Source organism: Archocentrus centrarchus, chromosome 9 (genome assembly GCF_007364275.1).
Source record: "Archocentrus centrarchus isolate MPI-CPG fArcCen1 chromosome 9, fArcCen1, whole genome shotgun sequence".
Lineage (NCBI taxonomy): Eukaryota > Metazoa > Chordata > Actinopteri > Cichliformes > Cichlidae > Archocentrus > Archocentrus centrarchus.
This window is the reverse complement of record NC_044354.1, coordinates 22,318,813-22,342,452: the sequence shown is the minus strand read 5'-3', so window position 1 is coordinate 22,342,452 and position 23,640 is coordinate 22,318,813. Positions and strand designations below refer to the sequence as shown.

Here is a 23,640-nt window from a genome sequence, read left to right as displayed (position 1 = left end):
TGTGACTGGAGGAAAAAAAAAATGAAAGAAAGAAAAAGATGAGACCGAGGGGAGCATTTAGAAGGGAACAGTGTGTTTCTGAGTGTCGGGGCCTACACCGGCCCTGAGGCTAGCGGTCTCTGTCTTCACTTTCTCTACCCCCCCCCAAAACTCACCCTCTTTCTCCCTGTCTCCCACCTCTTGCACTGTGATTTATGTCTAATTACAGTGCCAACCGCATCAGCCGTCAAGTTCAGATGGGGTGAGGCACAGACATGCCCCATCACCTGAAAGGAGCAACTTACCAGTTCTACAGCAAAATACAGCTGCAATTTTCCCTTCAACCTAATCTCTTTGACGCTGGCTCTAGAAACATATTTGTGTGACAGCAAGACACTGTACAGAACTACTGCCAAACATTGTTTTCCACTGGAAAACACTGAAAGAATACAGAGAAAGTATATGATTTTTGCTCATCGCTGGTCCGTTTATATTAATTAAACAAAAGATACAATAATAGTCGTAATAATGCACATAACATCATCATAACTTGTTATGAATTGGCACAGTGATCCCTCACTCCAGCAGCTGTTGAACTGCAGCTAAAACTCTCAATCAGATTTCACAACAGAGGGAAAATGTGCAGTTTCTGTTGCTGTGAGTTATGGGAATAGAAGCCCATGAATTTTCACTGCCTGCTCTTCCTTGCACTGTATATGTATATGGATGTCTGTGACATGCCGGGCATTGTCAGCATACAGAAAGCCCTCTTTGGCAGGTCCCTCAGTGAAATAGCACAGAAAGTCAAGGAAAGAAAAGAGGGAGAGGAAGAAAGCGAGAAAGTGCCCACATGAGTGTGACATAGTGCTGCTGGACTCATTTGCTCACCATGACAACCATACAGAGTGGGGTGGAGGGCCGGGGGACCCCCTGGCTTTTCGGGCCAGCACAATACAGAGAGGCACGGCTGTCTTAACCCCAGTGACATCCCTGTTGTCAGCGGGTCAAATGCTTGAATATCAATGAACTGACTCAGTGCCCCTTGTAGTGGTCCTCAAAACTGTCCAGTTCACATAAGAAGCTCTAGCTGTCCTCTGTGACCTCTTGTGACCTGCTTCCAGCCTCTTGCTACATTCAGACCTTAAAGGGGTTAAACAACACTTAATCAACACACACACATATATTGCTGCTTCCAGACTCTGTTAATTTTTTGTCTGCTAGAGTAGTGATTCCCAACCAGTAATTTACGCTGCGATTACCTCTGCAGCTGCAGGCTATGTGGAAACATGCATGTTAAAATAACTCATTTCAACATTAACAGTGAATATTTTTAATTGAAACAAGATATGCAAAAACTAAGCTTCTTCACTAGGTTGTAAACTTTGATCACACAGCAAAAGAGAATGAAATGTAGCTAATAAGTGTAAAGAAATGTCTGACAGCTTCACTAAAAGCAGCCAGAATTATGTGGTTTAATGGTTAAACAAACGTAGCACAAAAAGTAAAGAAATTTGTGTTTGGTTGATTATTTCTTTGTTGTAACAATGGAGAGCCTGTTTATTTCCCCTTAAGTGGAGCCATGTTTGTAAGGAAAATGCATTTGTGGGATGGGCAGCAGAGTTGAGTATGTGGGTTGCCTCCATGGAAAACTTGCCAAATCTTGTGTGCCAATGCCAAACAGCTTATTCTGCTATTTACTCTTGTTTTGAGGTTCTGGTACTTCAGGTGCTGACAATCAGGCTTGTCATCATTGAAGGCAATCTCAATGCAGAGAGATATCGCGGTGAGACTCTGCAACCAGTTGCAATCCCATAGCTCCACAGTCTCGGACTAACTGCACATTCGAGCAAATTCCATCTTCCAACTTCAGACCACACAATACTCAGAGAAACTGCAAGAAACCCAAGCACAGTGGTAGAGGGGTGATGATTTGGGCTTGTTTTACAGCGACACCCCAATCAGTCCAAACCTTAACCCAACTGAAATGCTGTGAAGGCACCTTAGGAGAGCTGTGGATAAAAAAATGACTGCAAACTTCAATGAACTGAAGCACTGAGATGCAAGACACTCAAAAAGACAAAACAGAAAATGATTAATTCAAGGTAATGCTGCTAAAGGCGGTTCTACAAGCTACTAAATCATGGGGTGTGCTTACTTTTTCACAGGACTGGCATGCAATCTTCTGAAAACTTTCTTTTTTTTACAGGACTGTACATGAACATCTATAAATATCTGTTACATTCAAGCTCTTGCCTAAGGAGTTCTCAGATTGTTGAACTCTATACGCACCAGCTAGGCTCTAAATCACTCTGTAGTTTGCAATAAACCAAGAGTTTAAAAAAGTTGTCTGTGGTGAAATTACTGTTGATGGTTCTTGATTATTTGATAGCAATGCTTCATATCAATCAGTAATGACTAGGTTATCAGAGCTGAAGAGGTTTTGTAAGCTCGGACCATATATACTGAGAGGCATAACCAGTTGTTGGGCTAGTGCACAGGAACATCTGTGCTGCATATGGACTACAAGTCCCCAAATCCTGATGGGAGACACCACCAAAGGTGGTTGAGAACAACATGGTTGTCCTGTGGGACTTCAACTTCCAGACGGACAAGTAGCTGCTAGCAAACCAACCAGACATAGTAGTGGCTGACAACTGGCTGACCGCAGTTGTGATAGATGTGGCAATCACAGCGAACAGCAATACCAGGAAGAAGGAGCACAAAAAAACAGACAAGTACCAGGGGCTGAGGGAACAACTGGAGCAGATGTGGAAGGTAAAGTCCAAAGTGGTTGTAGTGGTGATAAAAGCATCAGGAGCTGTAACCCTGAAAGTGGAAGAGTGGCTCCAGCAGATTACAGGCACAACTAAGAGTGCAGTCATAGGAACAGCTAAGATACTACAGAACTCCCAGGCTTCTGATGTGTGTGTGTGTGTGTGTGTGTGTGTGTGTGTGTGTGTGTGTGTGTGTGTGTGTGTGTGTGTATCTTAACATCCATATTATTCAGTTATTATTCAAATGAACATGATGACTGAAGTAAATGAAGGACATTTTGTCAGTAGACAGCATAAAATGTTCCATATACAAACAAAAAGCATTTTTCCAAATACATGAGAAGGGTTCCTACAACAGCCCCACCCACGTCAATCTTAATCTACAGCTAGTAGAACACATTGTTGTCAGAAGAACAGAAGCTTGTCTTTTGTGCCCGCCATATCATTCATGACATGAAGCAATGATCAAACAGAGAACTGTATTTAGTTCCTGATTTCTTTGTAAACTGTATTGTGAATGTCTCTAATGTTAACATTCATAAACAGGCCACACAGGTTGAGCATATAGACACATAGTTTCCCTGCTTTTGTCAAACCAGTTTACCACAGTGTGAGATAGTTTGGGTTGGAGCCTGTCTCATGACAGCTGTTTTATGGACTAGGAGTTTTTTTTTTAATTTGGCCATGGACCTGTGGGCTTTGCTCACATCTGTTCTTAAACACTCTGACATGAAAAATTGATGTTTTTTGGAAATCCTTCTATTCCACTGTACCTAAAAATACAAGCATACGTTATTCAAGTGCTGACAAGTCTATGAATGTAAATAAAGCCTGAGCATCTTCAAGTCTAACATTAAAATCTCAGAAAATACATTTTAGGTATAAAAACATGCCTTGTGCCTCAAAATCACGACATCAACAAAGACTGCAGGGGGTCAATAGTGTTTTAAACAAGTTGCAACATGCAGATTAGCCCCTTAAGTAGGTCATTATTTTCAACTCAGGCTTGATAAGTGGTTCCTGACCCCTTCTGTGGGTGCATTAGCTGCTGCAGCCATCACTCTCGTTACTATTATCAGGACCAGACAATCTGGCCCGCCACCAGTGTCCAGGAAACCAAGATTCTTTTGCTTTGCTGCGGCTTGATTGCTCAAAGGAACACATGTACCGGTATCAGATACAGTTGCAATAACCAACAATAAAGTCATTTATCATCTTCTCAACTGTTCCTCGGTACTTATCCCAAATTGCTTCCAGTCCTGTCACTGCATAAAACAAGCTGGGAGCAAAATGGGACATTGCCTTGGAATGCTGTAGACCAACACATGTTATGTGTTGTGCATGCCCGTTCATATTAACTTGATGCCCCAACCAAAAAGGGGATTTTGGCAAGAGCGAAGGAAACGTGGGCAAAACCCGAACAGGAAAAAACTCGAGCAAGCTGACAAACAGCACAGCCGTGTTCTCCTGTAGTTTAATATTTTGAATTGCAAATTAGTGAGTGCAAATTCCACAACAAACATTTCTGTTTCTGTTTTCCTGTTGTCATTATGCATTTATAGATTAAGATGTCCAGCACAGCTTCTTGTTTGGTGGAGTGTAGCTAAGTCAGCCTACATTTACTTATGCTGTTCAGTTCATTTTGCTGCACTTCGCCAGGCTGTGCAAACAGTGCTACTTCTGCATGAAGTCTGCATGTTTGCAATAATACGACGACCTTATAATAGCACAACCTGTAATTTTTTTTTTTTTTTTTTTTTCACAACCTGTAATTTTTAATCAAAAAGCCACATCAAACTATTGCTAGTCTGCTGTTTAATCTGCAAATATGCCAGATTAAACAGCAGACTATATCTTGCCTTGTTGCTATGCATTGCATGGAGTTAATGTTAAAATAGTCAAATGCCTGCCTGCAGTATATTCCGCCAACAGGACCAGGATATTATCTCCCAGTTTATGTGACAGTTGATTGTGTGGTTTCCTTTCATGTTCTCCCCCTCTGTGCCATCTTTCTTTGTTAAGTTTGCTGAGAGTGTCTTTGAACCACAGGCATTTTCTCTCAGCGGTGTTCATGAGCCCTGCCAGATCCATCATCATCCCTCTCCCTCTGCCTATCCCTCTATAGCTCCTATACTGTCTGTAAACTCGCACACACATAAATACATACACATGTCGGCAGACTCCCGTTGTGCTTGCTCTCTCCACTCCTCCATCAATCCTGTCACTGCCTTCATAACATCTCTGAAAAACACCCTCACATGTGACGAATGCATGCACGGTTATATACGCACAGTTGCAAAGAAGTATAAGAGTGACCTCATACAAAGGAGAGCCGGCCCTGGTTCTGATGATTTGCTGTGTTTTAAACTTATCTGAGCCCTTAGCGGCGCAGATTATGAAGGTGGCAGATTAGAGTCTGCTGCTAAGACACCACAGCAAAAACTTTGCTTTCCAGCTGACACCAGACAATTCACATTCCTCTAACCACACAATCTCTTGCCTTCTCAGTCACGTTGCAGCCCATGGGTGCCACCGCTCTCATAAAGCAGCTCCCTTTCATCTGGTGGTTTTGTGTTGAATGTTGCATATCTGTTGTTGCCATAGCAGAGAACAAGTGCATTTATTCTACTTGCCAAAGCAGAAAGATATAACTGGTCACTTAAAGCAATTTGTGTATTAGGCGTTTTATTGCTGAGAGTTCAATGAGAGTTCAACCGCCAATCCTGATCAAAAATCCCCCTGCAACTGTTATTCAATTTACATATTTTTCACACAGCTTTTAGTTTATAATAGTTCCAGATGAATGCATTCACTCTTGTGAAACAAAAGTGAGTCTTGCTGTGTATGCGGTTCTGAGGGAATTTTTGATGAATAGCTGCAAGTTATTGGATTTCCCATCACTTATATTGTTTGCCAGATATCATTGTGCATGCTTTCACATGCAACAAGCAAACAAGCCAAAGTCTATGAAAAAAAAAAAAAAAAAAAGTCTCAGACGTATGGGAGGAAGCCGGCATACAAAGAAGCACAACTGAAAAAGAGCAGGAGTTGCCATACTCTGGTCCTCAGAGGAAGTGCACCACTGCCCTGCTTGTATGCAGGGGGGGAGCGTCTGTTTGCACAGGTCTCTGTCAGTTAACACTAATCTGCCTGATCTCCACCTCAAAGTCACTCACTTCTCCACATGCAAATAAACATATTCAGTCCTCTTTCAAACCAAAGCTGCTATCAAACACTTGTTTGATCAGCAGAGGGCTTTTGAGGCAGTTCATTATGCATTTGAAGAAAAAGGGCCCTGCCCCCGCCTTACAAGGCGAGAACACATTGTTGCCAGGTTTTTATGTAATTACTCTCACCTTCAGCCGTGCCTGGGAACAACAGCCTCAACAGCAGACTGGGGATGTATGTGTTTCCGTATGTGTGCGTGTAGGTGTGTGTGTCTGTGAGCTATAGTGCTGCTTTTTGTCGCTGATTGGTCTTATATACTGTACTCTACATTGCCCTAGTTTCTTTGCTGTATAGATCAACTCACAACATGAAGCCCACCCACACTTCCTCAACCGTAGTCCTTAGAACTCTGGATGTATGTACCACGAGAACTTGAGGGATGATGGAGTGCTTTCTTTGCATTCTGTGATAATGCTTTGGTGTCTGTGAAATTTGCAGCTCTCCCCCTCTCTCTTTCTCAGTGCAGGTTTTTTGTTTGTTTGTTTAATTCAGTAACCCTCAGAATGTCTCCTCCAAAAAGAAACAGAGCAATTTTATTTGTCAAGTTTTTAAAAAAAAATTCTCTGGTATAGCCAAAGGAGTCAAAACTCTCCCAAAGGAGACAGATTTACATCTATAGCTGCTGTCTAATAAGAGAAACAAGTGCTGCAATCAGTGTTGGTTTAGGACATCCAGAGCATGCACAACGGTGGAAACCCACTCTCCCATGAGCATCAGCCAGATTCTTTCATGTGTAATGTTGCACGTGTGTGCGTCATGTATGAGTCTAGGACACTGAGAGGCTAAACATTGCTTTCCAAACAGGCAGGCCTGAACTAGTAAACAGGTGCTGCTGGAGCAGCTGAGGATGAGGACACGGGGCGTCTCCATAAACCCTGATCAAAGAGAAGTTGCCTCAACCGCCAGTCATCCCAGCAACTTGATTTATGCCACTGTGTCAGAGTACTTTATGACTGTTTGAAAAGACAGCGGATAATAGCACATAAGTTCCTCCACAGCCTTTCATACAGCTACAGCATAGAGCAGAAGGTGTAGCCGTTTATTGAAACAAAAGCATAGGTTTCAGGTTTTGACTGGTTATGATGTTTCTTTGCCACGTCCCCTCTGAAGCCGAATCCGCCGTTGACACGCAGGGGATGCTTAATTGTCCTGTCATTTCAACTTTATGTTTGTAAAACCGCTCTGTTCCGCAAAGACACCTAACATCAGCTCAATTACCGAGTGTGAAAAGGCTCAAAATCCTGGCTTGCTGGCAAACCAGTCAGATTAAATTAAATCAAATAATTATCAAAGGTTTGATGCCATTTTAACAACACTGATCACAAGCGAAAGCCCCTTTTTTGTCAACACATCACAAGCACATGCCGGCTGCTATCTCCTGCATGGCACAGCAGAGAGAATAAGGGGCAGGAAATGGATGGAGTATGTGGGTGATGGCATTCATCCTGGTGGAATTTTAAAGATATGTGGGTCTGAGATTCATCAGCTTTAGTCACATGGCTGTGGTGGGATTCCCCGCTTGGTCAAATAAAACAGATCCTCGCGAGAAACAGCATTTGCTAGTGAGCACCGTGAGACATCAGTTGTTTCGCTCTGGCAAGAAATAGCCTGTTATAAGATGGAATGAGATCTACACTTTTAAAAAAAAGCATTGATACAGTTGGGTGCGAGTTCAAGAAATTTCTTGCCAGAATTACTTTGCCCTTGCTCTGAGCAGGATTTTTTCCCTTTGAAGAGAGCAGAAGAAGAGAAGCGAAGCCTGCTTGGCTGAAGAAGCCCCAGAGGGGGGTGGTAACTGTCATTTTTATTTACAGCCTTCCCAGACACCTCGGGGGCTGTTATCCAGGTGGCCTCTGTTGAAGCTCTCAGAAGCACTCACACCTTTTTTGCAACTCAGAGTATCAATAGACACTGGCTGACTTTGATTCAGCCACATAGACTTTGTGAGTCATGTGCTTTTGACTGTTAAAACGGGTTGGGCTGACGCTGGAACTTGAATGCCCTCAGGGATAAAGCATTACTACACTTATGAAACTTTATTAGACCAGAGAGGACTCTCTACCATAGGTTTTAAACTCTTAATTTTTTTCTTCTATGTTACAGCCAAAAAAAAAAAAAAAAAAAAGCCAGGCCTTAAAATCACAAAAAGAGAAAAAAAAAAAAAGAAAAAAAAAAAGGTGGAAATGCTTTTGTCCTCAACCGCTTTACCCTTATGTGTTGTCATCATTTCTTGGATTCATGTTTTCCCATTGCTCTGGTAGCACTGTCAAGACAAAAGTCAATTGCTGATATTTAGATTCAAGACTAGACTTGTGCATGCACCTTAATATTTTCACAATGGAAGGATCGTTTAACACTAAACATCTCAGGATACGACAATGTATTCAGTTTGCTCACGCTTTAAAAAGAAGAAAAAAAAAAAATCGCCGCAGTCAATGTGTAACTACTTCAAATCCAGACCAGATGTGTCTTTAGAAACGTCACCATGCCCTGCTGATAAGAAGAGAAGAGATGACAGATATTCTGTATTTTGGTTTGCAGCGGTCCTCTTTTCAAAGTCAAACCCTTCAAACAGTCTAATCCTGTCCTGAATGAGAGCTGGATTATTGTATAACCCTTTCATTGATGCGCACCGACACATGCAACACAGCGAGAGAGTGAGACAGAGAGAAAAAGAGAAAGATGGCAGATGAAGAAGGGGGACTAAAATAAAGTTCTATATTCACTTCAGCTGTGGCAAAGAACCAGGCTTATGTAAGCACACAGCATAAAGACAGTGAGGAGTATAGAAAATCATTAACATTGCCATTAAAGCTCTGATTTAAACCACTGATACTTGGGCCAATAAACAAGGAGGTTTAAATGCACGACTTTCACTTTTCATCTTTAAAGAAAGCCACAATGCCCACAAACATTAATAAATGTAAACACAGCTTCAATCAAATATGATGTATCCTAATGACAATATTTAAAGCTACCATATCAGTTCTGAGAATACATTAATTATAACTCTGAGAGATATTTTGGTTTTGTAGAAGCAAAGCTATTGGAGTCATATTAAAAACACTGAATAAATATACACATAAGTGACTTTGCTGCCTAACTGTGATTGTAATGTATTTATGACACTGATTTCTTTTTCTTCTGCTGTTAGTCATCTTTGGTGTAGCCACAGTGAAGAAATGTTTTTGAGGAAACATTTCAACTGTTTCCTCAGAAACATTTAAAAACAACAATCAAGACGTAGCGATTCGTTTCTGCTCGCCTGCTGCACCATGTCTTGTTTTCCCACATTTTTTAGATGTATAAATACATATAATCCATACACGATGCATGCCTGGGATTTCCCATTAGCTATTTACCTGCTACTAAAGACCAATACATGTATATTTTTGCTCAGTTCGCTATTCTTGAAACCATTCTGTACTATCACTTATATAAATTAAGGTTTTCGGATGCATTAAAATGACGGCTGTACACTCTCTGTGTTTGATAGCGGGGGTAAGATGCCCAAGTGCTGTGATTGCCAAAAAGGAGAAAAGAAAGACCACACGAGCTTAATGCGTCTGACTCCAACAGAGAGAATAACAGCACAGCAGTAACAGAAAACTCCAGCTCTACAAGCATTTAAAACTAAAACGTTTTATTGCTTTTCTATAAAATCTTGACTTTTTATAAATATATACAAATGTTCCCTTGTGCTATAAAACAGCAAAGAAAGAGAAAAAAAACCGCATGTACAAATAACTTTTCAGTACTGAGTGCTTGATTAATTTATGGCATGGATTTGCCTTACAATGGGCAGTTCGGAAGGTCTTGAGCGCCTTTCAGCAGCTGCTCTCAGTCCAGTTCAAACATATATGACACTCCCTTGATTTCCATTAAAAAGCCTCCAAACACACAACTCATCTCTCTGACTATTTGCCATTATTGTCTGCTGGGTTCGTGCATTGTCTGGAATCTGTCAACAACAGCACAAGTGTTGTTTTGCCTGTAAGGAAAACATCTATTGCACATTATTCAAGTAACCCCACTGCACATCCAAATGGTTTATTCCACCCTTTTTGTCTCTGGAACAATAAGTTTCTTTTTTTTTTTCTACCAAGTTCCTCAATAGGATAAGTGAATCCAGGAGTAGCAGATTTTTCTCAAACAAAGGCAGCTCTTGTTGTGCGACATGGCTCAAGAAAAAAACAAAACAAAAAAAACAACCCCCCCCCCTGAAGGAAAAAAAAACCCATGTTGTATTACCTTCAATGCATATTGCATAAATAAAACATGAAGCTTGTTTCTTTTGACGGCACTGATCATTATAAGTCTTGTTTAGGGCTTTAAAAGTAATTTTGGGCTCGTACAAAGACAGCCAGTTCATACACATGTTGGAGGGGGGCGTGTAGGTTCATATTTAGCACTGTGCCCTTTGAGAGATGGGTGAGGTTTGATGTAAGGCCTGCTGCTGGTGAACACGCTGGCAGCCTTCCTCCTCGTCCTCTTCTTTATCTTCCTGCTGAACACATTCTGCCATGACTGCAGTGTCTTTGAGGTCCAGATCCACATACCGCTAGTGATGCCCACCACCAGTAGCATGAAGATCTTCACCATGAAGATCTCAACAGCAGGGATAGAAGTCTTCATGACGCACTCGTCAGACTCTGGCCCGCTGCTGTCCACACATTTTTGTTCCCCTGCCAGGATGCGCCAGTAGTCCATGTTGAGCCTCTCGTAGAAATAGCAGGCAATGACGCATGTGGCTGGGACAGTGTAGAGAACAGAGAAGACACCGATGCGAACCATCAGCTTCTCGAGCTTGTCTGTGTTCTCCCCCTCAGTTTTCATAATCTTACGGATGTGGAAGAGCGCCACAAAGCCAGACAGCAGGAAAGAAGTGCCAATAATAAGATAGCAGGAGAGAGGAATGAGCACAAAACCTGTGAGAGCTTTGACATCCATGCTGCCCACATAACAGACGCCCATCAGCTCATCTCCGGCCACCTTCCTCATCACCAGTATCATGATCGTCTTTATGGCGGGGATGGCCCATGCTGCCAGATGGAAGTAGCTGCTGTTTGCTTCGATGGCCTCGTGACCCCATTTCTTCCCTGCAGCCAAGAACCATGTGAGGGTCAGGATAACCCACCAGAGGGAGCTGGCCATGCCAAAATAATACAGAATGAGGAACACAATAGTGCAGCCTGTGCTCTCCAGACCCTCCTGGATAATATATTGGACCCCGTTGTCTCTGTCACAGGCTATTCTGTCAGCTCCCACAAAGAGCCGAATGAGGTAGCCCACAGAGTAAACACAGTAGGACATGGAGAGGAAGATGATTGGTCTCTCGGGGTATTTGAAACGTTGTGGGTCAATGAGGAACGTAAGCACAGTGAAGGCGCTGGAGACAAAGCATAGGATGGACCAGATGGCTATCCACACCAGAGAGAACTGCTTGTCTCCCTGACTCCAGTATACATCCACTTTTGGGTAGCATTTGGGGGCACAGGACTCACTCTTCTCCACAAAGTGGAACTTGCCTGGGTTGCTGCATGTCTGTTTGCTGCCACTGTCTTTAGGGTGAAGGTCCTGCCCACTCAATGGCCGCTGCAGCCTGAAATCTGGAGGCTGGGTGTGGGAGACTTTGGGAGGTTCATCCGAGCCATTGTTGGGTGCCTCCATGCAGAGGTTGTTTGGGTCATTTTTGGTAGGCAGACGTGAACAGTCCAGAGAGTCAGGCCAGGGGAAGTTAAACTGTTCCAGGATTGGTAAACATTTTAGTTTGACCTGCTCACACATAACTCTGCACGCGGGAATGGGATTTGACACTTGCTCTGTGCACATGGGAGCATACAGTGAACACAGGAAAAATCTGAGGTGACTGTGACATCCAAACTGTATCAGCGTGGCAAACTCCTGCAGCTTCATGGCTGCCTCTTTTTGGTCATCGTGGCCCATCAGATTTGGCATGCGAGTCATGTTGTAGCCGATGTCTTTACACTGAGGGATGGCGATGTGCTGACATCTCCCCTCTCCTGACCAGTCAGGGTCTATTGAGCTTATGGCTGCTCCCCTATCGCTCATGGGCAGCAGAAGGAGTAGCGCATACATAATGCTCACTTTATTTGTTAAACACATTCTCCTTTTTTTATAATATAGAAAAGAAAAAAAAACGCAGCTAAGTGTTCACCGAAACCTCAGACACACAAGTTTCTTTCATTAAAAAGTCAGTAATGAATCCAGGCTGGCGCTGGTAGGAAGGATCAACGCGGAGAAACTTACTCGGCTATCCGTTGCAGGACCATCGCTTCCTCACTTTAACAATTGCAGATTTAAAATATAAAAGATAAATCCCACGATGATCCGAAAACGTTTCCTCGCTGGAAGTGTGCCGTCGGGTCCATGCTTTCGAGCGCTCAGTTTGTGGCTTCACTACTGCAGCTACTTATTCAGTCTCTTGCGCTGTACGTATCAGTCTGCCGTGCGTAAAAGAGAATCGCTTTGTGCCCCGATCTTGTTTCCAAAAGTCTCACCGGCCCGTGTTCACGCTCCATGACACTTTCCGAAAGTATCTCTCTGCGGAGCAGGTTTCAGTCATTGTGCGTCAACTTAAAATAATTTCCCTCCAGTTCTTTATCCGACCGGGATGGCTCCTCGCAAGGCAACAGAGACAAGTAATCAGTCAGCAAAATAAGTCACACAAATATCCCGGTTGGTGACTATAAATGTGTCCCAGAAACGCAGGATTATGTTCCCTCCGTAAGCAGGCAGTTGATGCTTTTGGTGGCAGCGCTCGTTTGAGCTGGTCGGAGCCTCCGTCCCGGTCTAACCTGCCAAAAGATCCGCCTTCAAAGACAGCTAATTTGCATAAGAAAGCTGACACTGACACGCGGATTATTTTCAGATCGTGCGGAACAGCTTGTTCATTACAGCACTTTCAAAGGCTCGCAGCAAACTTCCTTCTCTCTGTTTGTTTGTGCTCAGCCACAAACTTCGACTACAGCAGGACAGGGACACATTTTTTTATGAGCAGCCACAAATATTGCGCAATATGTCTCAGAGGCGCACTAGTTCAGAGACGCACCAAAACAATGTTTTTTCTTTACCCTTCTTTCCCTTTCAGTCTTTCCTTTGTAAATGTTTACAGCATTTTTCGATTTTGATAAAACATGGCAAAAGATGACAAGGCTTTTTAAAAGTCGAAATCAGATTTAATAAGCTGAAGAGAATGGATGGATGGGTCTGATTTAATCTAGGCAATGGCAAAAAAACATCCTTTCAATAATAAGCTGGTACATAAGAACACTATTTTATTGAATCGGTTGTACAGACTGAAGCGGAAATTATGGTGTTCCAGACACACTCAGCTGCCTATTGACCAGTGGTGAAGAAATACTCAGATCCTTCAGCGAAGAAGCCTAATACCACACTGTATTATAGGTGAAATCCCTGAATTCAAAATGTTACGTAGCCTGTAGCTGCAAAGTACAGCAAATTCCAGTCTAAGTAAGCTGTAGTCATTTTGGAGTCTCAGATTCATCTGAACAGGCCGTAATTTTAAACTGCAGCTTAAATTTAAACGTTAAAAACTCTAATTTTACTGCTTCATATGACTTTCAGTACTTTACGCTCTAGAAATGTATCATATTTTATCTGTTGTAATGTAAAAAGGAATGCAGTTCTCCCTGCACTTTAGCAGAGAGCACAGTAGCCTCACTTTTATTTTAAAGCATTCATTTAGAGCACTGTTAGGTTTATTTCAACCCTGTACAAGTACAGTACTTTAATATAGTTTGTTACTTTCCATCACTTTCATTCACAGCTCATTGCAGACTGGCTGGAATCAGCCACATAGGATTGTATATTACTCATATATTTTATACACATACAGAATGTGTTTTTTAGGATACGGAAGATTCAGCACAGATGAAGATACTTGTTTTTTTTAGAAAGCAAGTGAAATCGAGTTTACAAACCAGCAACAAAGAACATATGAGCATGATGGTAAAAGTGTATCCAGTTTTAGGATCGGTGTAGGATTCGGCAATCAGTGTGTGCTCTGGCCAACACTGTTAGCACAAAATTCAACAACACCTTGCAGACATTTCCTGCCGCTTTCAATGAAGGAAGCCATTCTGCAAACAAATAAGGAGGCCAAATTCCTTCTGAAATTGTGGTCCTAAAGTGCTGGCATTGTTCTATTGTCAAGCTCACAGGAATACAATTGCACCAATAAATGAAGTTACTGTTTAACCCTGCTTACAGTGACAGTTGTTCTCTTCCCGGATCAGGGCAGTTCCAGGTTTTGTTTTTTTTTTTTAACCTTTTTGCTTGGATAGTAATTTCTTCTGTTAAGTTACAACGTGAGCATAACTGAAATGTTAAAGAGTGAGTGAATGATATAGAGAAACACACTTAAAATTTTTGTGGAAAAACAATGAATTAATCATAGTTTACAGCATTCATGAATCTCTTGGTCCTATTAGGCTGCTGTCCCCAACGAATATATCAAAAGAATTTGTTATGGATAAGCCACCAGCCTTTGTACTTTTGTGCACTTCACTTGTTCTTCCTGTGTCTCTGGTCATTTCCTGCAGGTGTTCTGCTTTCCTCTCGCTTTTCAGACATGCAGGATTGGTGAGCTGACGGCTTTTCCACAAGTACAAATATACTGATAACCCGTCCCATTTGGATCCTCGCTCTTTCGCGGGTTAAGCTCTAGGCAGTTCTAATCAGGACAAGTTGTGTAGAGGATAAATGGATTGAATGGTCAGATTTTATTAGCAACGCTAAAGCTAAACAAGTAGTTTAGAGACCATCTATATAGCAGAAGAGTAAAAAGTCACAATGTATAAAGAAAAAAAGGACCAAACTATTCTGTTCATGTAGGAGCAGGATGGCTTAGGTTGAGAGAACAACAGTTTGTTGGACTTTCTGCCTGGTTGTGTGTGTGTGTGTGTGTGTGTGTGTGTGTGTGTGTGTGTGTGTGTGTGTGTGTGTGTGTGTGTGTGTGTGTGTGTGTGTGTGTGTGTGTGTGTGAGAGAGAGAGAAAGACAGAGAGAGAGAGCTCCTCCAGGCCTTGCTCACATTACCTTGTAAAAGGTTTGTAGTGGTAAGATTTATACTTAAGCCTGGCTATGGTCTTCACTGTGGGTGAAATGCTGATCACAAGTAAACAGGAGTGCTTTAAGTACATTTTTACAAGTCACTAAAGTGCTTTTAGAAGTATTTCAGAAATGTGTCCGAGAAGAGAAACCTGGCACCAGCGTGCCTAAATGGCTTAAGCCCAGCATATCTTAGCGGTGGCACTTCAGCTGTTAGTGCTCAGCGTGAGGAGCGAGAACATAAATATAGGGTATGAATACACTTATGGACACAATACCCTCCTCCTATGCAGCACATGTGCCCCTCAGATATCGCATATCCAGCTGTTAACATTTGAGGTGCTTTGGACACGAGTATAAAATACTCATGTTCACGTCATTTGAGGAAAAAAAAACAAACAAATGTAAAACAAAAGAGCGTTGGTTTAGCTGCTATATTAGTTTTATAAGCAACATTTTTTTTTTTTTTTTTTAATATTCGGACCCCTCACAAAGATAAGGACAACAGCTGACCTGCCTGCTCTGCCCCTCCCGCCCAACTGGAGCTCTATTATGTGGCTGATGTGCAGAAGTAAAGCAAAAAGATTTGACGACTTTAATGTGAAGAATAATGTAATATCAATTCACTCACTGGGCCAGTTCTGCTCACCATTTACTGATCATCTGGCTTTTAGGAAACCCTGTCTGGCATTTCTGAAAGCAAATATCTGCCCTTATTACCACTGCCTTTGGTGTAATGAAGCTGACAAGATAAAATTGTCACATAGTCTAATAAGAAGACACAGTCTACTGGCTTGTTGTAATTCATCGCCTTTGTTCTGTTCTCGTTCCTGTCTTTCCTCCTGCCTCCCTCTCTTTAATGATTGTTTTGCTGGTCATGATGATATCTCTTTGAAAATGAGAAGAAAAGGGGAAGAATCAGGCCTGTTCAGTCTTTAGCATCTGTCGCCTCAGTAGCTACCACTGTCTCTTTTATGATTTTTTTTTCTTGCATCACCCCCCCCCCCCCCTTTTTTTTATATACCCCCTCCTATAGCTCATTCCTGCTCACACATGTGCAAAACACACACAGTCTCTCTCTCTCTCTCTTGCGCACACACAGCAACTTTATCTCATCTTTGCAACCACAACAGTGTGACGAAGAAAAGCAGCGCTGTTCCATCTCTGAGAAATCAGCAACTGTGAGATAATTCTGTAACTAATAAAGTGAAAGGGAGGGCCCTTTGATGGCTGAAGCTGAAAAGATATTTTATTTTTTTGTGTGTGGGATTTCAGATGTGTGATTCTATGGAGCGAGCTCGCTCCCCTGCTGCTAGGCTCTGGCTGGAAGCTGGCCCCCCTCTGGCTAATGTTATGGAGAATCGGAGGAATTTTATGGCTGTCTTTTCCCTCAGCCCCCTTTTTTCTTTTGTTCCCCTTTGAAGAATGACTTTAGACATTTTATTTACATATTTAACCATGGATGAAAGAAATGAAGGGCGAGGAAGCAAAGCTCCTTGGGTTCTTAAGAGAATTTTGATCAGTAAAAATGAGTTGTACCTCGTACATTTTTGTTTTGCGTGGCTTCAAATGAGATAAAACACGTCACTGCAGTGGTGACATTTCTGAAACTGAGGCCATCAGCTCTTTGATGAGAAACTCGATGTGCCCAAAGCAACTCACTATCAGTAAGAGTAATCAGAGTATTCCTGTTAATTGCTGCGCTCAGATGACTAGCATGCCGTTCCAACATGTGAGGTATGCTATGGGAGAGATGGGGGATGTTTTGGGACATGTTTGGCATTGTTGCCAGCGTTGAAAGGGCATGTTGATTAAACGTACGGGTGGGGTAGGCCTATAATCTTCTTAACCAAGGCCCTCCTCTACTCTTTCAGAAGGCACAATAAGAAGAAACAACACACTCAGTTGGAGGTGAGACTATTTGTCCACATGCCCTGCACATTGTCTAAGGATCCTGTTCTCCCTCCTGATCGCACACATTCAGCGTTTAGCTCGGGATGATCCTATTTATCAACATAATCTGTTATTTTCTCTCTTATTGCCACTCAACAATGTGTGAAGAGGCTGGTGCCAAAAAACCAAAAAAAAAAAAAAATGATGGGAGAGCTATGGCATCTGGGCAAAGACAGTAGTTAAAAAAAGAAAAAAAAAGAACCCAGTGTTTGAATATCAAAGACAAACTCTGCCCAATCTCAGCTAAAAACATCTTCTGCTTGCAAAAGTGCTTACAGAGATAATCCAGTATAATAGTATACATGGTGTTTCTGGCCTGTTTAAAATGCTGGAGCTTTACTGAGAGCACGAGTTTCTGTAAAGGGTCAGACGTTTTGAGGAAATGCATATGAATCAAACAATTAATTATTGAAGATCCCTGTCAACATCAAAGCCTCCAGTATCCTTTGCTCATATGGTTTAAATAGTCTGATAAAGTAACTTATTAATGAGGACTAATTTGTTTCACTCCCTTTTTTTTTTTTCCCTTTTACTTTGCTCAATTAAAATCTGCTTTGTTTTGCTGCTGTCATTACGGGAAGAGTCAAACCAGCTGAAGGTTAACCCTCTGACCTCATTCACTGTGTATTCTGGTTGATAAGAGGACGTCATTGCATAATTATAACCTTCCCCAGTGTTTAGAGGGTAAATTAGCAATATAACCAGGGAACTGTCAGCCAATCTGCAATAAACAGTGTTGTTGTAATGAATTTTGTTTGTTTTGAATCTTAATAACATCTGCGTTGAGGCCGCTTTGAAACAGCAGTATTAGTTTAGTGGGCTGTTCTTACATCATGCTCTTTTATGTGGTGGTCGTTTCACCGCAAAGAGAAAGCGGAAGGGAGGATGTAGTAGCGGGGGAAGGGGTGGGGGTTGCTGGGGCAGTTTGAGATGAAGCAATGAACCCAAAACAGATTCAATCGACTGCTTGCAAAATGCATTTATATTTAAGAAAGTCACATCAGAGCCAGCGGAGTTGTTTGCAAGACTTGGTTGACTTTTTCCGTCACGTTCTTAGAAGCTCAAAAGTGATTAGCAGATGCTAAAGATGAAGGAGGAGAAAAAAAAAAAAAGCCAAAATGAGGGTAAACATTTTATTGCTCGCACTGGTGAAGGACACTGATGGCAATATTATTACCCGAGGTCCTTGTGGGGGCACTTGAGTGTGAATTGCTAATCAGGAAGGGCTTCTCTGGTCTAATCCCTCTTTGAGTGGCCGGCCTGGAATCAGTACGTCTGGGGAGACTCCCCACTGCTTCTGGCTCTGGAGGCTCCATTCAATAGTGTAGCCCTCCTGTCCCATTCCCACAGTCCCCTCACACTGTGCAGAGCTGCCATGCATGTGCGCGCGCACACATGTGCACAAACCCACACACACACACACACACACACACACACACACGCATCCTCCTCTAACCAAATTAGATTAGACCCTTCCCTTTCTCCCCAGCAAGGCGCTGGTCTTTTCTCTGCCTGGTCATTTATCCTACCCTTTTGTCTCTGCTTCATAAAAGAGAAACAAATTCCCAAACAACTCCCCGCCTAAGAATTCACTGGTTTGGAAAAGGATGAGGGAAGGGCAGACATCTTTAGCAGACCTTAGGTGATGCTATAATATCACCATCCCTTTGGTGTGTCAGCTCTAATGATGTGTGGGGGGAGAACAGAGGTCTGGCAGTGTGGTTGGCAGAGCAGTGAGAACAACGCCAGCTGTGCATCATGTCAACCTGTTACCCCACAAAAACACTGAGCCATTTCTGACAGCAACACTAAGGATCTCTTTATTGTGCCCCCTCACTAACATTGTCCAGCATTTGCTCTGCTTGGCTGTAAATCCTCCCTGACTAGAATAGATAAAATTCACTTGGCGAACGGTCAGCACAAGATGTGCACCAGTGTGTCCGAGTCCTCCAGTATTAGTTGTTTTGATTCCTTGTATCTCTATTCCTTGTAAACCAGTAATGGACACTGACACATATAGGCAAAATAAAGGCCTCAGTTGAAAGGGTCTTTTGTAAGAAAGCCCTGGTGGAAGCTTATTCCTCCTGGTTCAATGTGCAGCCAAGCTATCCCAAAAGCAGCAAATTGAGATCAAAGCAAAATTAAAGCTGACTCGTTCAAAGCAAGATAAAAATGTGTGAGCCTGCAGCGATATTTTCTCTATTGATTTCCTCCTTTGCTTGCACTCCCTGGGACTGCGCTGGCTGTGCTGTGCTCAGCGACAGCATTGGAGACTCTAAGGCTGCTGCAGGGAGAAAGGAAATGACTATCGATACAGACAGAAAAACACTGTCATAATGATCAGGGATAAACGGACTTCACAGAGTGCGTGAGATCTAAGCGATTGGGCAACTTTTCATTGCTATCCAAATCTGTTTTCACTTTGCATTAAGACAAACAGGAAAAATAATGAGAACATCTAATAGCAAGAGGCATGAAGAGCGAGCATAGGAATGGGCATTGTCTTGTGCTGTTATTAGCTGTGATTCTCATGCCAGAAGAAGGCGTGTAGAGCAAAGTTTTGCCATTGTCTTTTCATCTGGTTCATGGGACCTTTTTGGGGGGGGGAACCACATGGAGTCTTTTTCTCTAAAGTTTATTTAGATTTGCAAGAACACTTTCACAGAAGTTTCTTTGGCTATTTCTATTTGCTTTCATGTTCAGTGCTACCACCAAAAAAACAAAAAAAAAAAGTCAGGCACAGCTAAAGTTTTTTTCGTGCGGCACAGCAGATATCTGCACGTTGGAAAGATGTCAGCTTTAATTAGAGAGAGCTGGTCTGAATGTAATGTTCAGATAATAATACAAGAGCAAACAAAATGTCTTTGTTAGGCTCAAACCAAAGTAATTATGGGTAATTTACCATCTCTCTCTGCTGCGAGGTGCGAAAGAATGGGTGAGGGTGCAGGTGAAAGATTTCAGTGCCGTGTTTGAAGTCCTGGAGAGGGATTGACAAGCCTTGCAGTGAAACCTGAGCAGGTATGAAGACATGCTGGAACAATTAGTGTCTGTAGCAAGCAGCAACCTTCAGGGCTGAAAAATGAAGTCAATACTTAAGTGCCAACAACTGCAGTTTCCTGTATGGCCACTTGAGGGTGGCACAATGAGGAAGTCAGTCCCCAAATTTTACATCACAAATCAGTATGTTTAAATTCACCTGTTTAAACTGTTTTGAATTACATGTGGGGAATGCTAGTTGTCTGTTATGTGTGACCTGAGCTCAATCAATCACTGAATTGGACCGGTCCATTTGTTTGTGCTCTGTGGAGCAATTAGCTCACGAATAACACTGGCTGCGGCTAATAGTACTAACAGCCTGTCCAAGAAGTCCGTGCTCCAGTTTTGGTGAGTGAAATAGTACAATAGAAATTGCCTAAGTCGGATTCAAATGGCCGACTGAATTTTATCCGACTTGTAAAAAATCCGTCTTCTGTGTAAGTCAGATAACATCAGATTCTTCAAAATATCTGACAGAGTTTGGGGCCTAATATTTCATTTCGAAGCAATGGCTTTCTGCTTCATCCCAGGATTTGCTTCCGCAGATTTTATAATCTCATATTTTTGCTCGTGAGTGCGAGTTTGTGGCTTACGCTTAACTCCTGCACTTGCCGTGATTGTCTCCGGTGGAATGAAATGATTCGCTCAGTGCAGCCAATCCAGACATCATTTGACTATATGGACACTCAAGCAATCTCCACCCGTTGTTAGTGTGGGTAGTTGTGTAAGAACTAGGCGATGCATGGTTCGCATAGATTGTAGATTTTGGAAACTGGGCGTGGCTTGAGCTGAGGAGGGCTTTAGCGCTAAACTCATCCTATCACATTTAATTTAATAGGAAATGCATTACAATGGGACCAGATTTTCATTGGAGGTAGGCGAAAACCCGACTTGCATGATCCGATTTAGGTGATGATTTTTATTGGAATTAATGTTAGGAAAAATTGGGACCTGCAGAAGCCATCCGACTAAAGCAAAAATTCGATTTATGCGACGTCAACTTAGGCGATTTCAACTGTATTTTATTTCTAGGTTACTTAGGGCCACCTGTTCAGGGTATACACCACCTTTCATCCTAGCTGTTGCGACCCTAAATTTGAACTTGGCTGTCTCCAAAAGTCGCCAGAGTCACTGGAAAAAGTACTAATGTAAACGAGGTGAAGTAGTTCCATATGAGTTTTCTCTCAGGTCGCTTGACCCCCCCCCCCCCCCCCCCCCCCCCCCCCCCCCCCCCCCCCCCCCCCCCCCCCCACACACACACACACTTTGAGAATCACTGCTCTGTTGGCTGCTAGAGATTAGCTCAGAAAGTAAATCAGTCCTTATAGTCTCCTGTGTTGCCCAGTTTTACAGTAAATAGCCTGCTTTCAGTAATAAGCTTGGTTTTTGCCTCTATGGATAGATTACCCTTTTATAACAACTTTAGAAAGTGTTTTTGTTTTTTTGTTTTTTTCATAAGTCATATATGTGGATGCTGGAGTCAGGGGCACCCTCTTTGATTGACGGGTGTCCTGATACAGGTACCTGTACCTGATAAGCGTCTGCTGTGCCTCCCATACGCAAACTGGAGTCACTGAAGTGGATCTCTGCCGTGTTTGTGCTTTTAGCCCTTCTCAAGCATTTTGCATTTTTTAAATGTTTGCAATGTACAGTCTGTGGTCTACAGACACTAGAAGACCATTTTCATTCGATGTAATTCTCCTCACGTTGGATGTCTGCAGAGACTACATGAAGCAATGTAGCAAATATGTTAGAAAGTCAAAATGTTGACACTGCAGCTTTCACAGCACTGACAAAAAAAATGTTTTGCATTTCTTCCAGACATATGCATGAGTGTATATGCACATCCTTCCTGCTGTCTACACCTCTCTGTTTTGAGGTGTAACACCTGGGCGAGCTGAAAGAAACATGAATCAAGCTGAGGAAAATGTCTTTTAATCTGTTTCAGATTTTGTTTCATAGCTGTAAGCAGTCTTACCTCATCTATGAAGCTTCCTTCTCAGACAGAGGGAAAACTGTATCTGTAGGCATTCCTCAGGCTCAAATATCAAAACAGCACTAAATAACCTGTCAGTCTCCTTTCCCAGAGTATAGACGCTGCAGCATGATAAAGTGCATGGTCCATATTTTGGGAGAAAATTTAGCCCCCGATGATATATGCTCTTAAGTTTAGAGGTCATAAGATTACAAATATATACAGATGAAAAGCAGGGCAAAGATTGCTGTAACCTGAAAATAAGATATAACAGAAAAAGTGTTGTGAAGTGAACTTGAATGCATAATGTGGAATGTGCTGAAACGATCCAGAAACTGAATTATAGAAGCGGTAAAAATGACTTGTTTTCACACATTTCAGCTCTTGTGACAGCTGTTGGTAACCCAGTTATGGAATGTGCCTCTGGGCTTTATTCCCTTTTCCACTCTGAGCAAGTGCAATGGCTGTTTAACTTTTACGTGTGCGGTGTTCAAGAGATGTCCCAGACATTATTATCAAATTTAATACCAAGTGATTTCATTTCACATCACTGTCTCAGCGCCTCCGGAGTGATCGACCGGGGAACCTGTGATATATCCAGCTCTTGTCAAAAAACAAGCCACAGCGACATTCGGTTAAAAGTCGTCCTGTTTGGAGCTGTTTGACATGCAAGTTTCATACAGCCTGTTTGATATGCTTCAGTTTTTATCTCCAAAGTATGGTAGATGGCATCTTGGGGAATGATTGTTTTGCCTCTGATTAAACAATACATGAAACTATATGCATTCATTGATGTCTATCACGCACACGTGCGAATGTGCACGTTCTTCTTTCTGCTTCATAGTTCCTACAAACAAGGCCATTGCTTCTTCTTGTTATGGAAAAGGACGTTGACTTAGGCTTTAGAAGAGGATTTGAAAGGAGCCTTATTGGCTCTGATAAGAAGCCAGTGACTTGAGGGGGAAAAAAAAACCCAGCAGACTGAATGTTTAGAGATAGCTGTTCTGACAGTGTAGTAAAATTACCAGTGCAGATTCGATGTGACGGACTCACGCCAGGTTTGAGCTTTTAGGATCATTACTAAGAGGAAAGAGCACTCATTCACAAATCAAAGCAAGTCATTGTTTCTTTTTCTTTTTTCATTAACACAAACTATTTCATTACAAACATGGTAACCCAGCTGAGAAAAATTTGTGATTTTTGACTAAAGCTTTGTTCAGACTTAAACTATTTTTGGCGAAATATGACTGGAATATTCCCTAACCAACTTACTAAATTAGCACCACAGAAAGCTGAAGTCACTACATCACACTTGGGACAGCCTCCCTAGCACTCAGTGTTTTGTTACATTTATTGTGACTGTACAGATTTTGAGCTCATTTGCTTTGTTGACAAGCCTCAAATGATGCAAATGAATGTAAATTAAACAAACAAAGCCATGTTAGCTTAGCTAAAAAAAAAACAAGCAAAAAATAGCATCACTGCAAAAGGTTTTCTTCTTCCTGGGGGGGGGGGGGGGGGGGGGGGAGCACTGAGCTAGGCTAACTGTAACGGCCTAGCTTAGCATAAAGAAAGAAACCTAGTAACAATGCGCTTAACTTCA

General features: G+C 42.2%; 1 protein-coding gene across 1 annotated transcript; it reads right to left on the bottom strand.

Annotated features, from left to right (window-relative positions):
• Positions 1-9,636: 9,636 nt before the first annotated feature.
• On the bottom strand, positions 9,637-12,754 carry fzd10 (frizzled class receptor 10). Its single transcript, XM_030738492.1, has one exon. It carries the CDS (start codon positions 12,105-12,107, stop codon positions 10,350-10,352), a length of 1,758 nt encoding a protein of 585 aa, XP_030594352.1. The 5' UTR covers positions 12,108-12,754; the 3' UTR covers positions 9,637-10,349.
• Positions 12,755-23,640: the final 10,886 nt, after the last annotated feature.

Bases quoted from the DNA above. Each gene is read 5' to 3' on its own strand.
- fzd10 (XM_030738492.1), bottom strand. From the start codon at position 12,107: ATGTGTTTAACAAATAAAGTGAGCATTATGTATGCGCTACTCCTTCTG.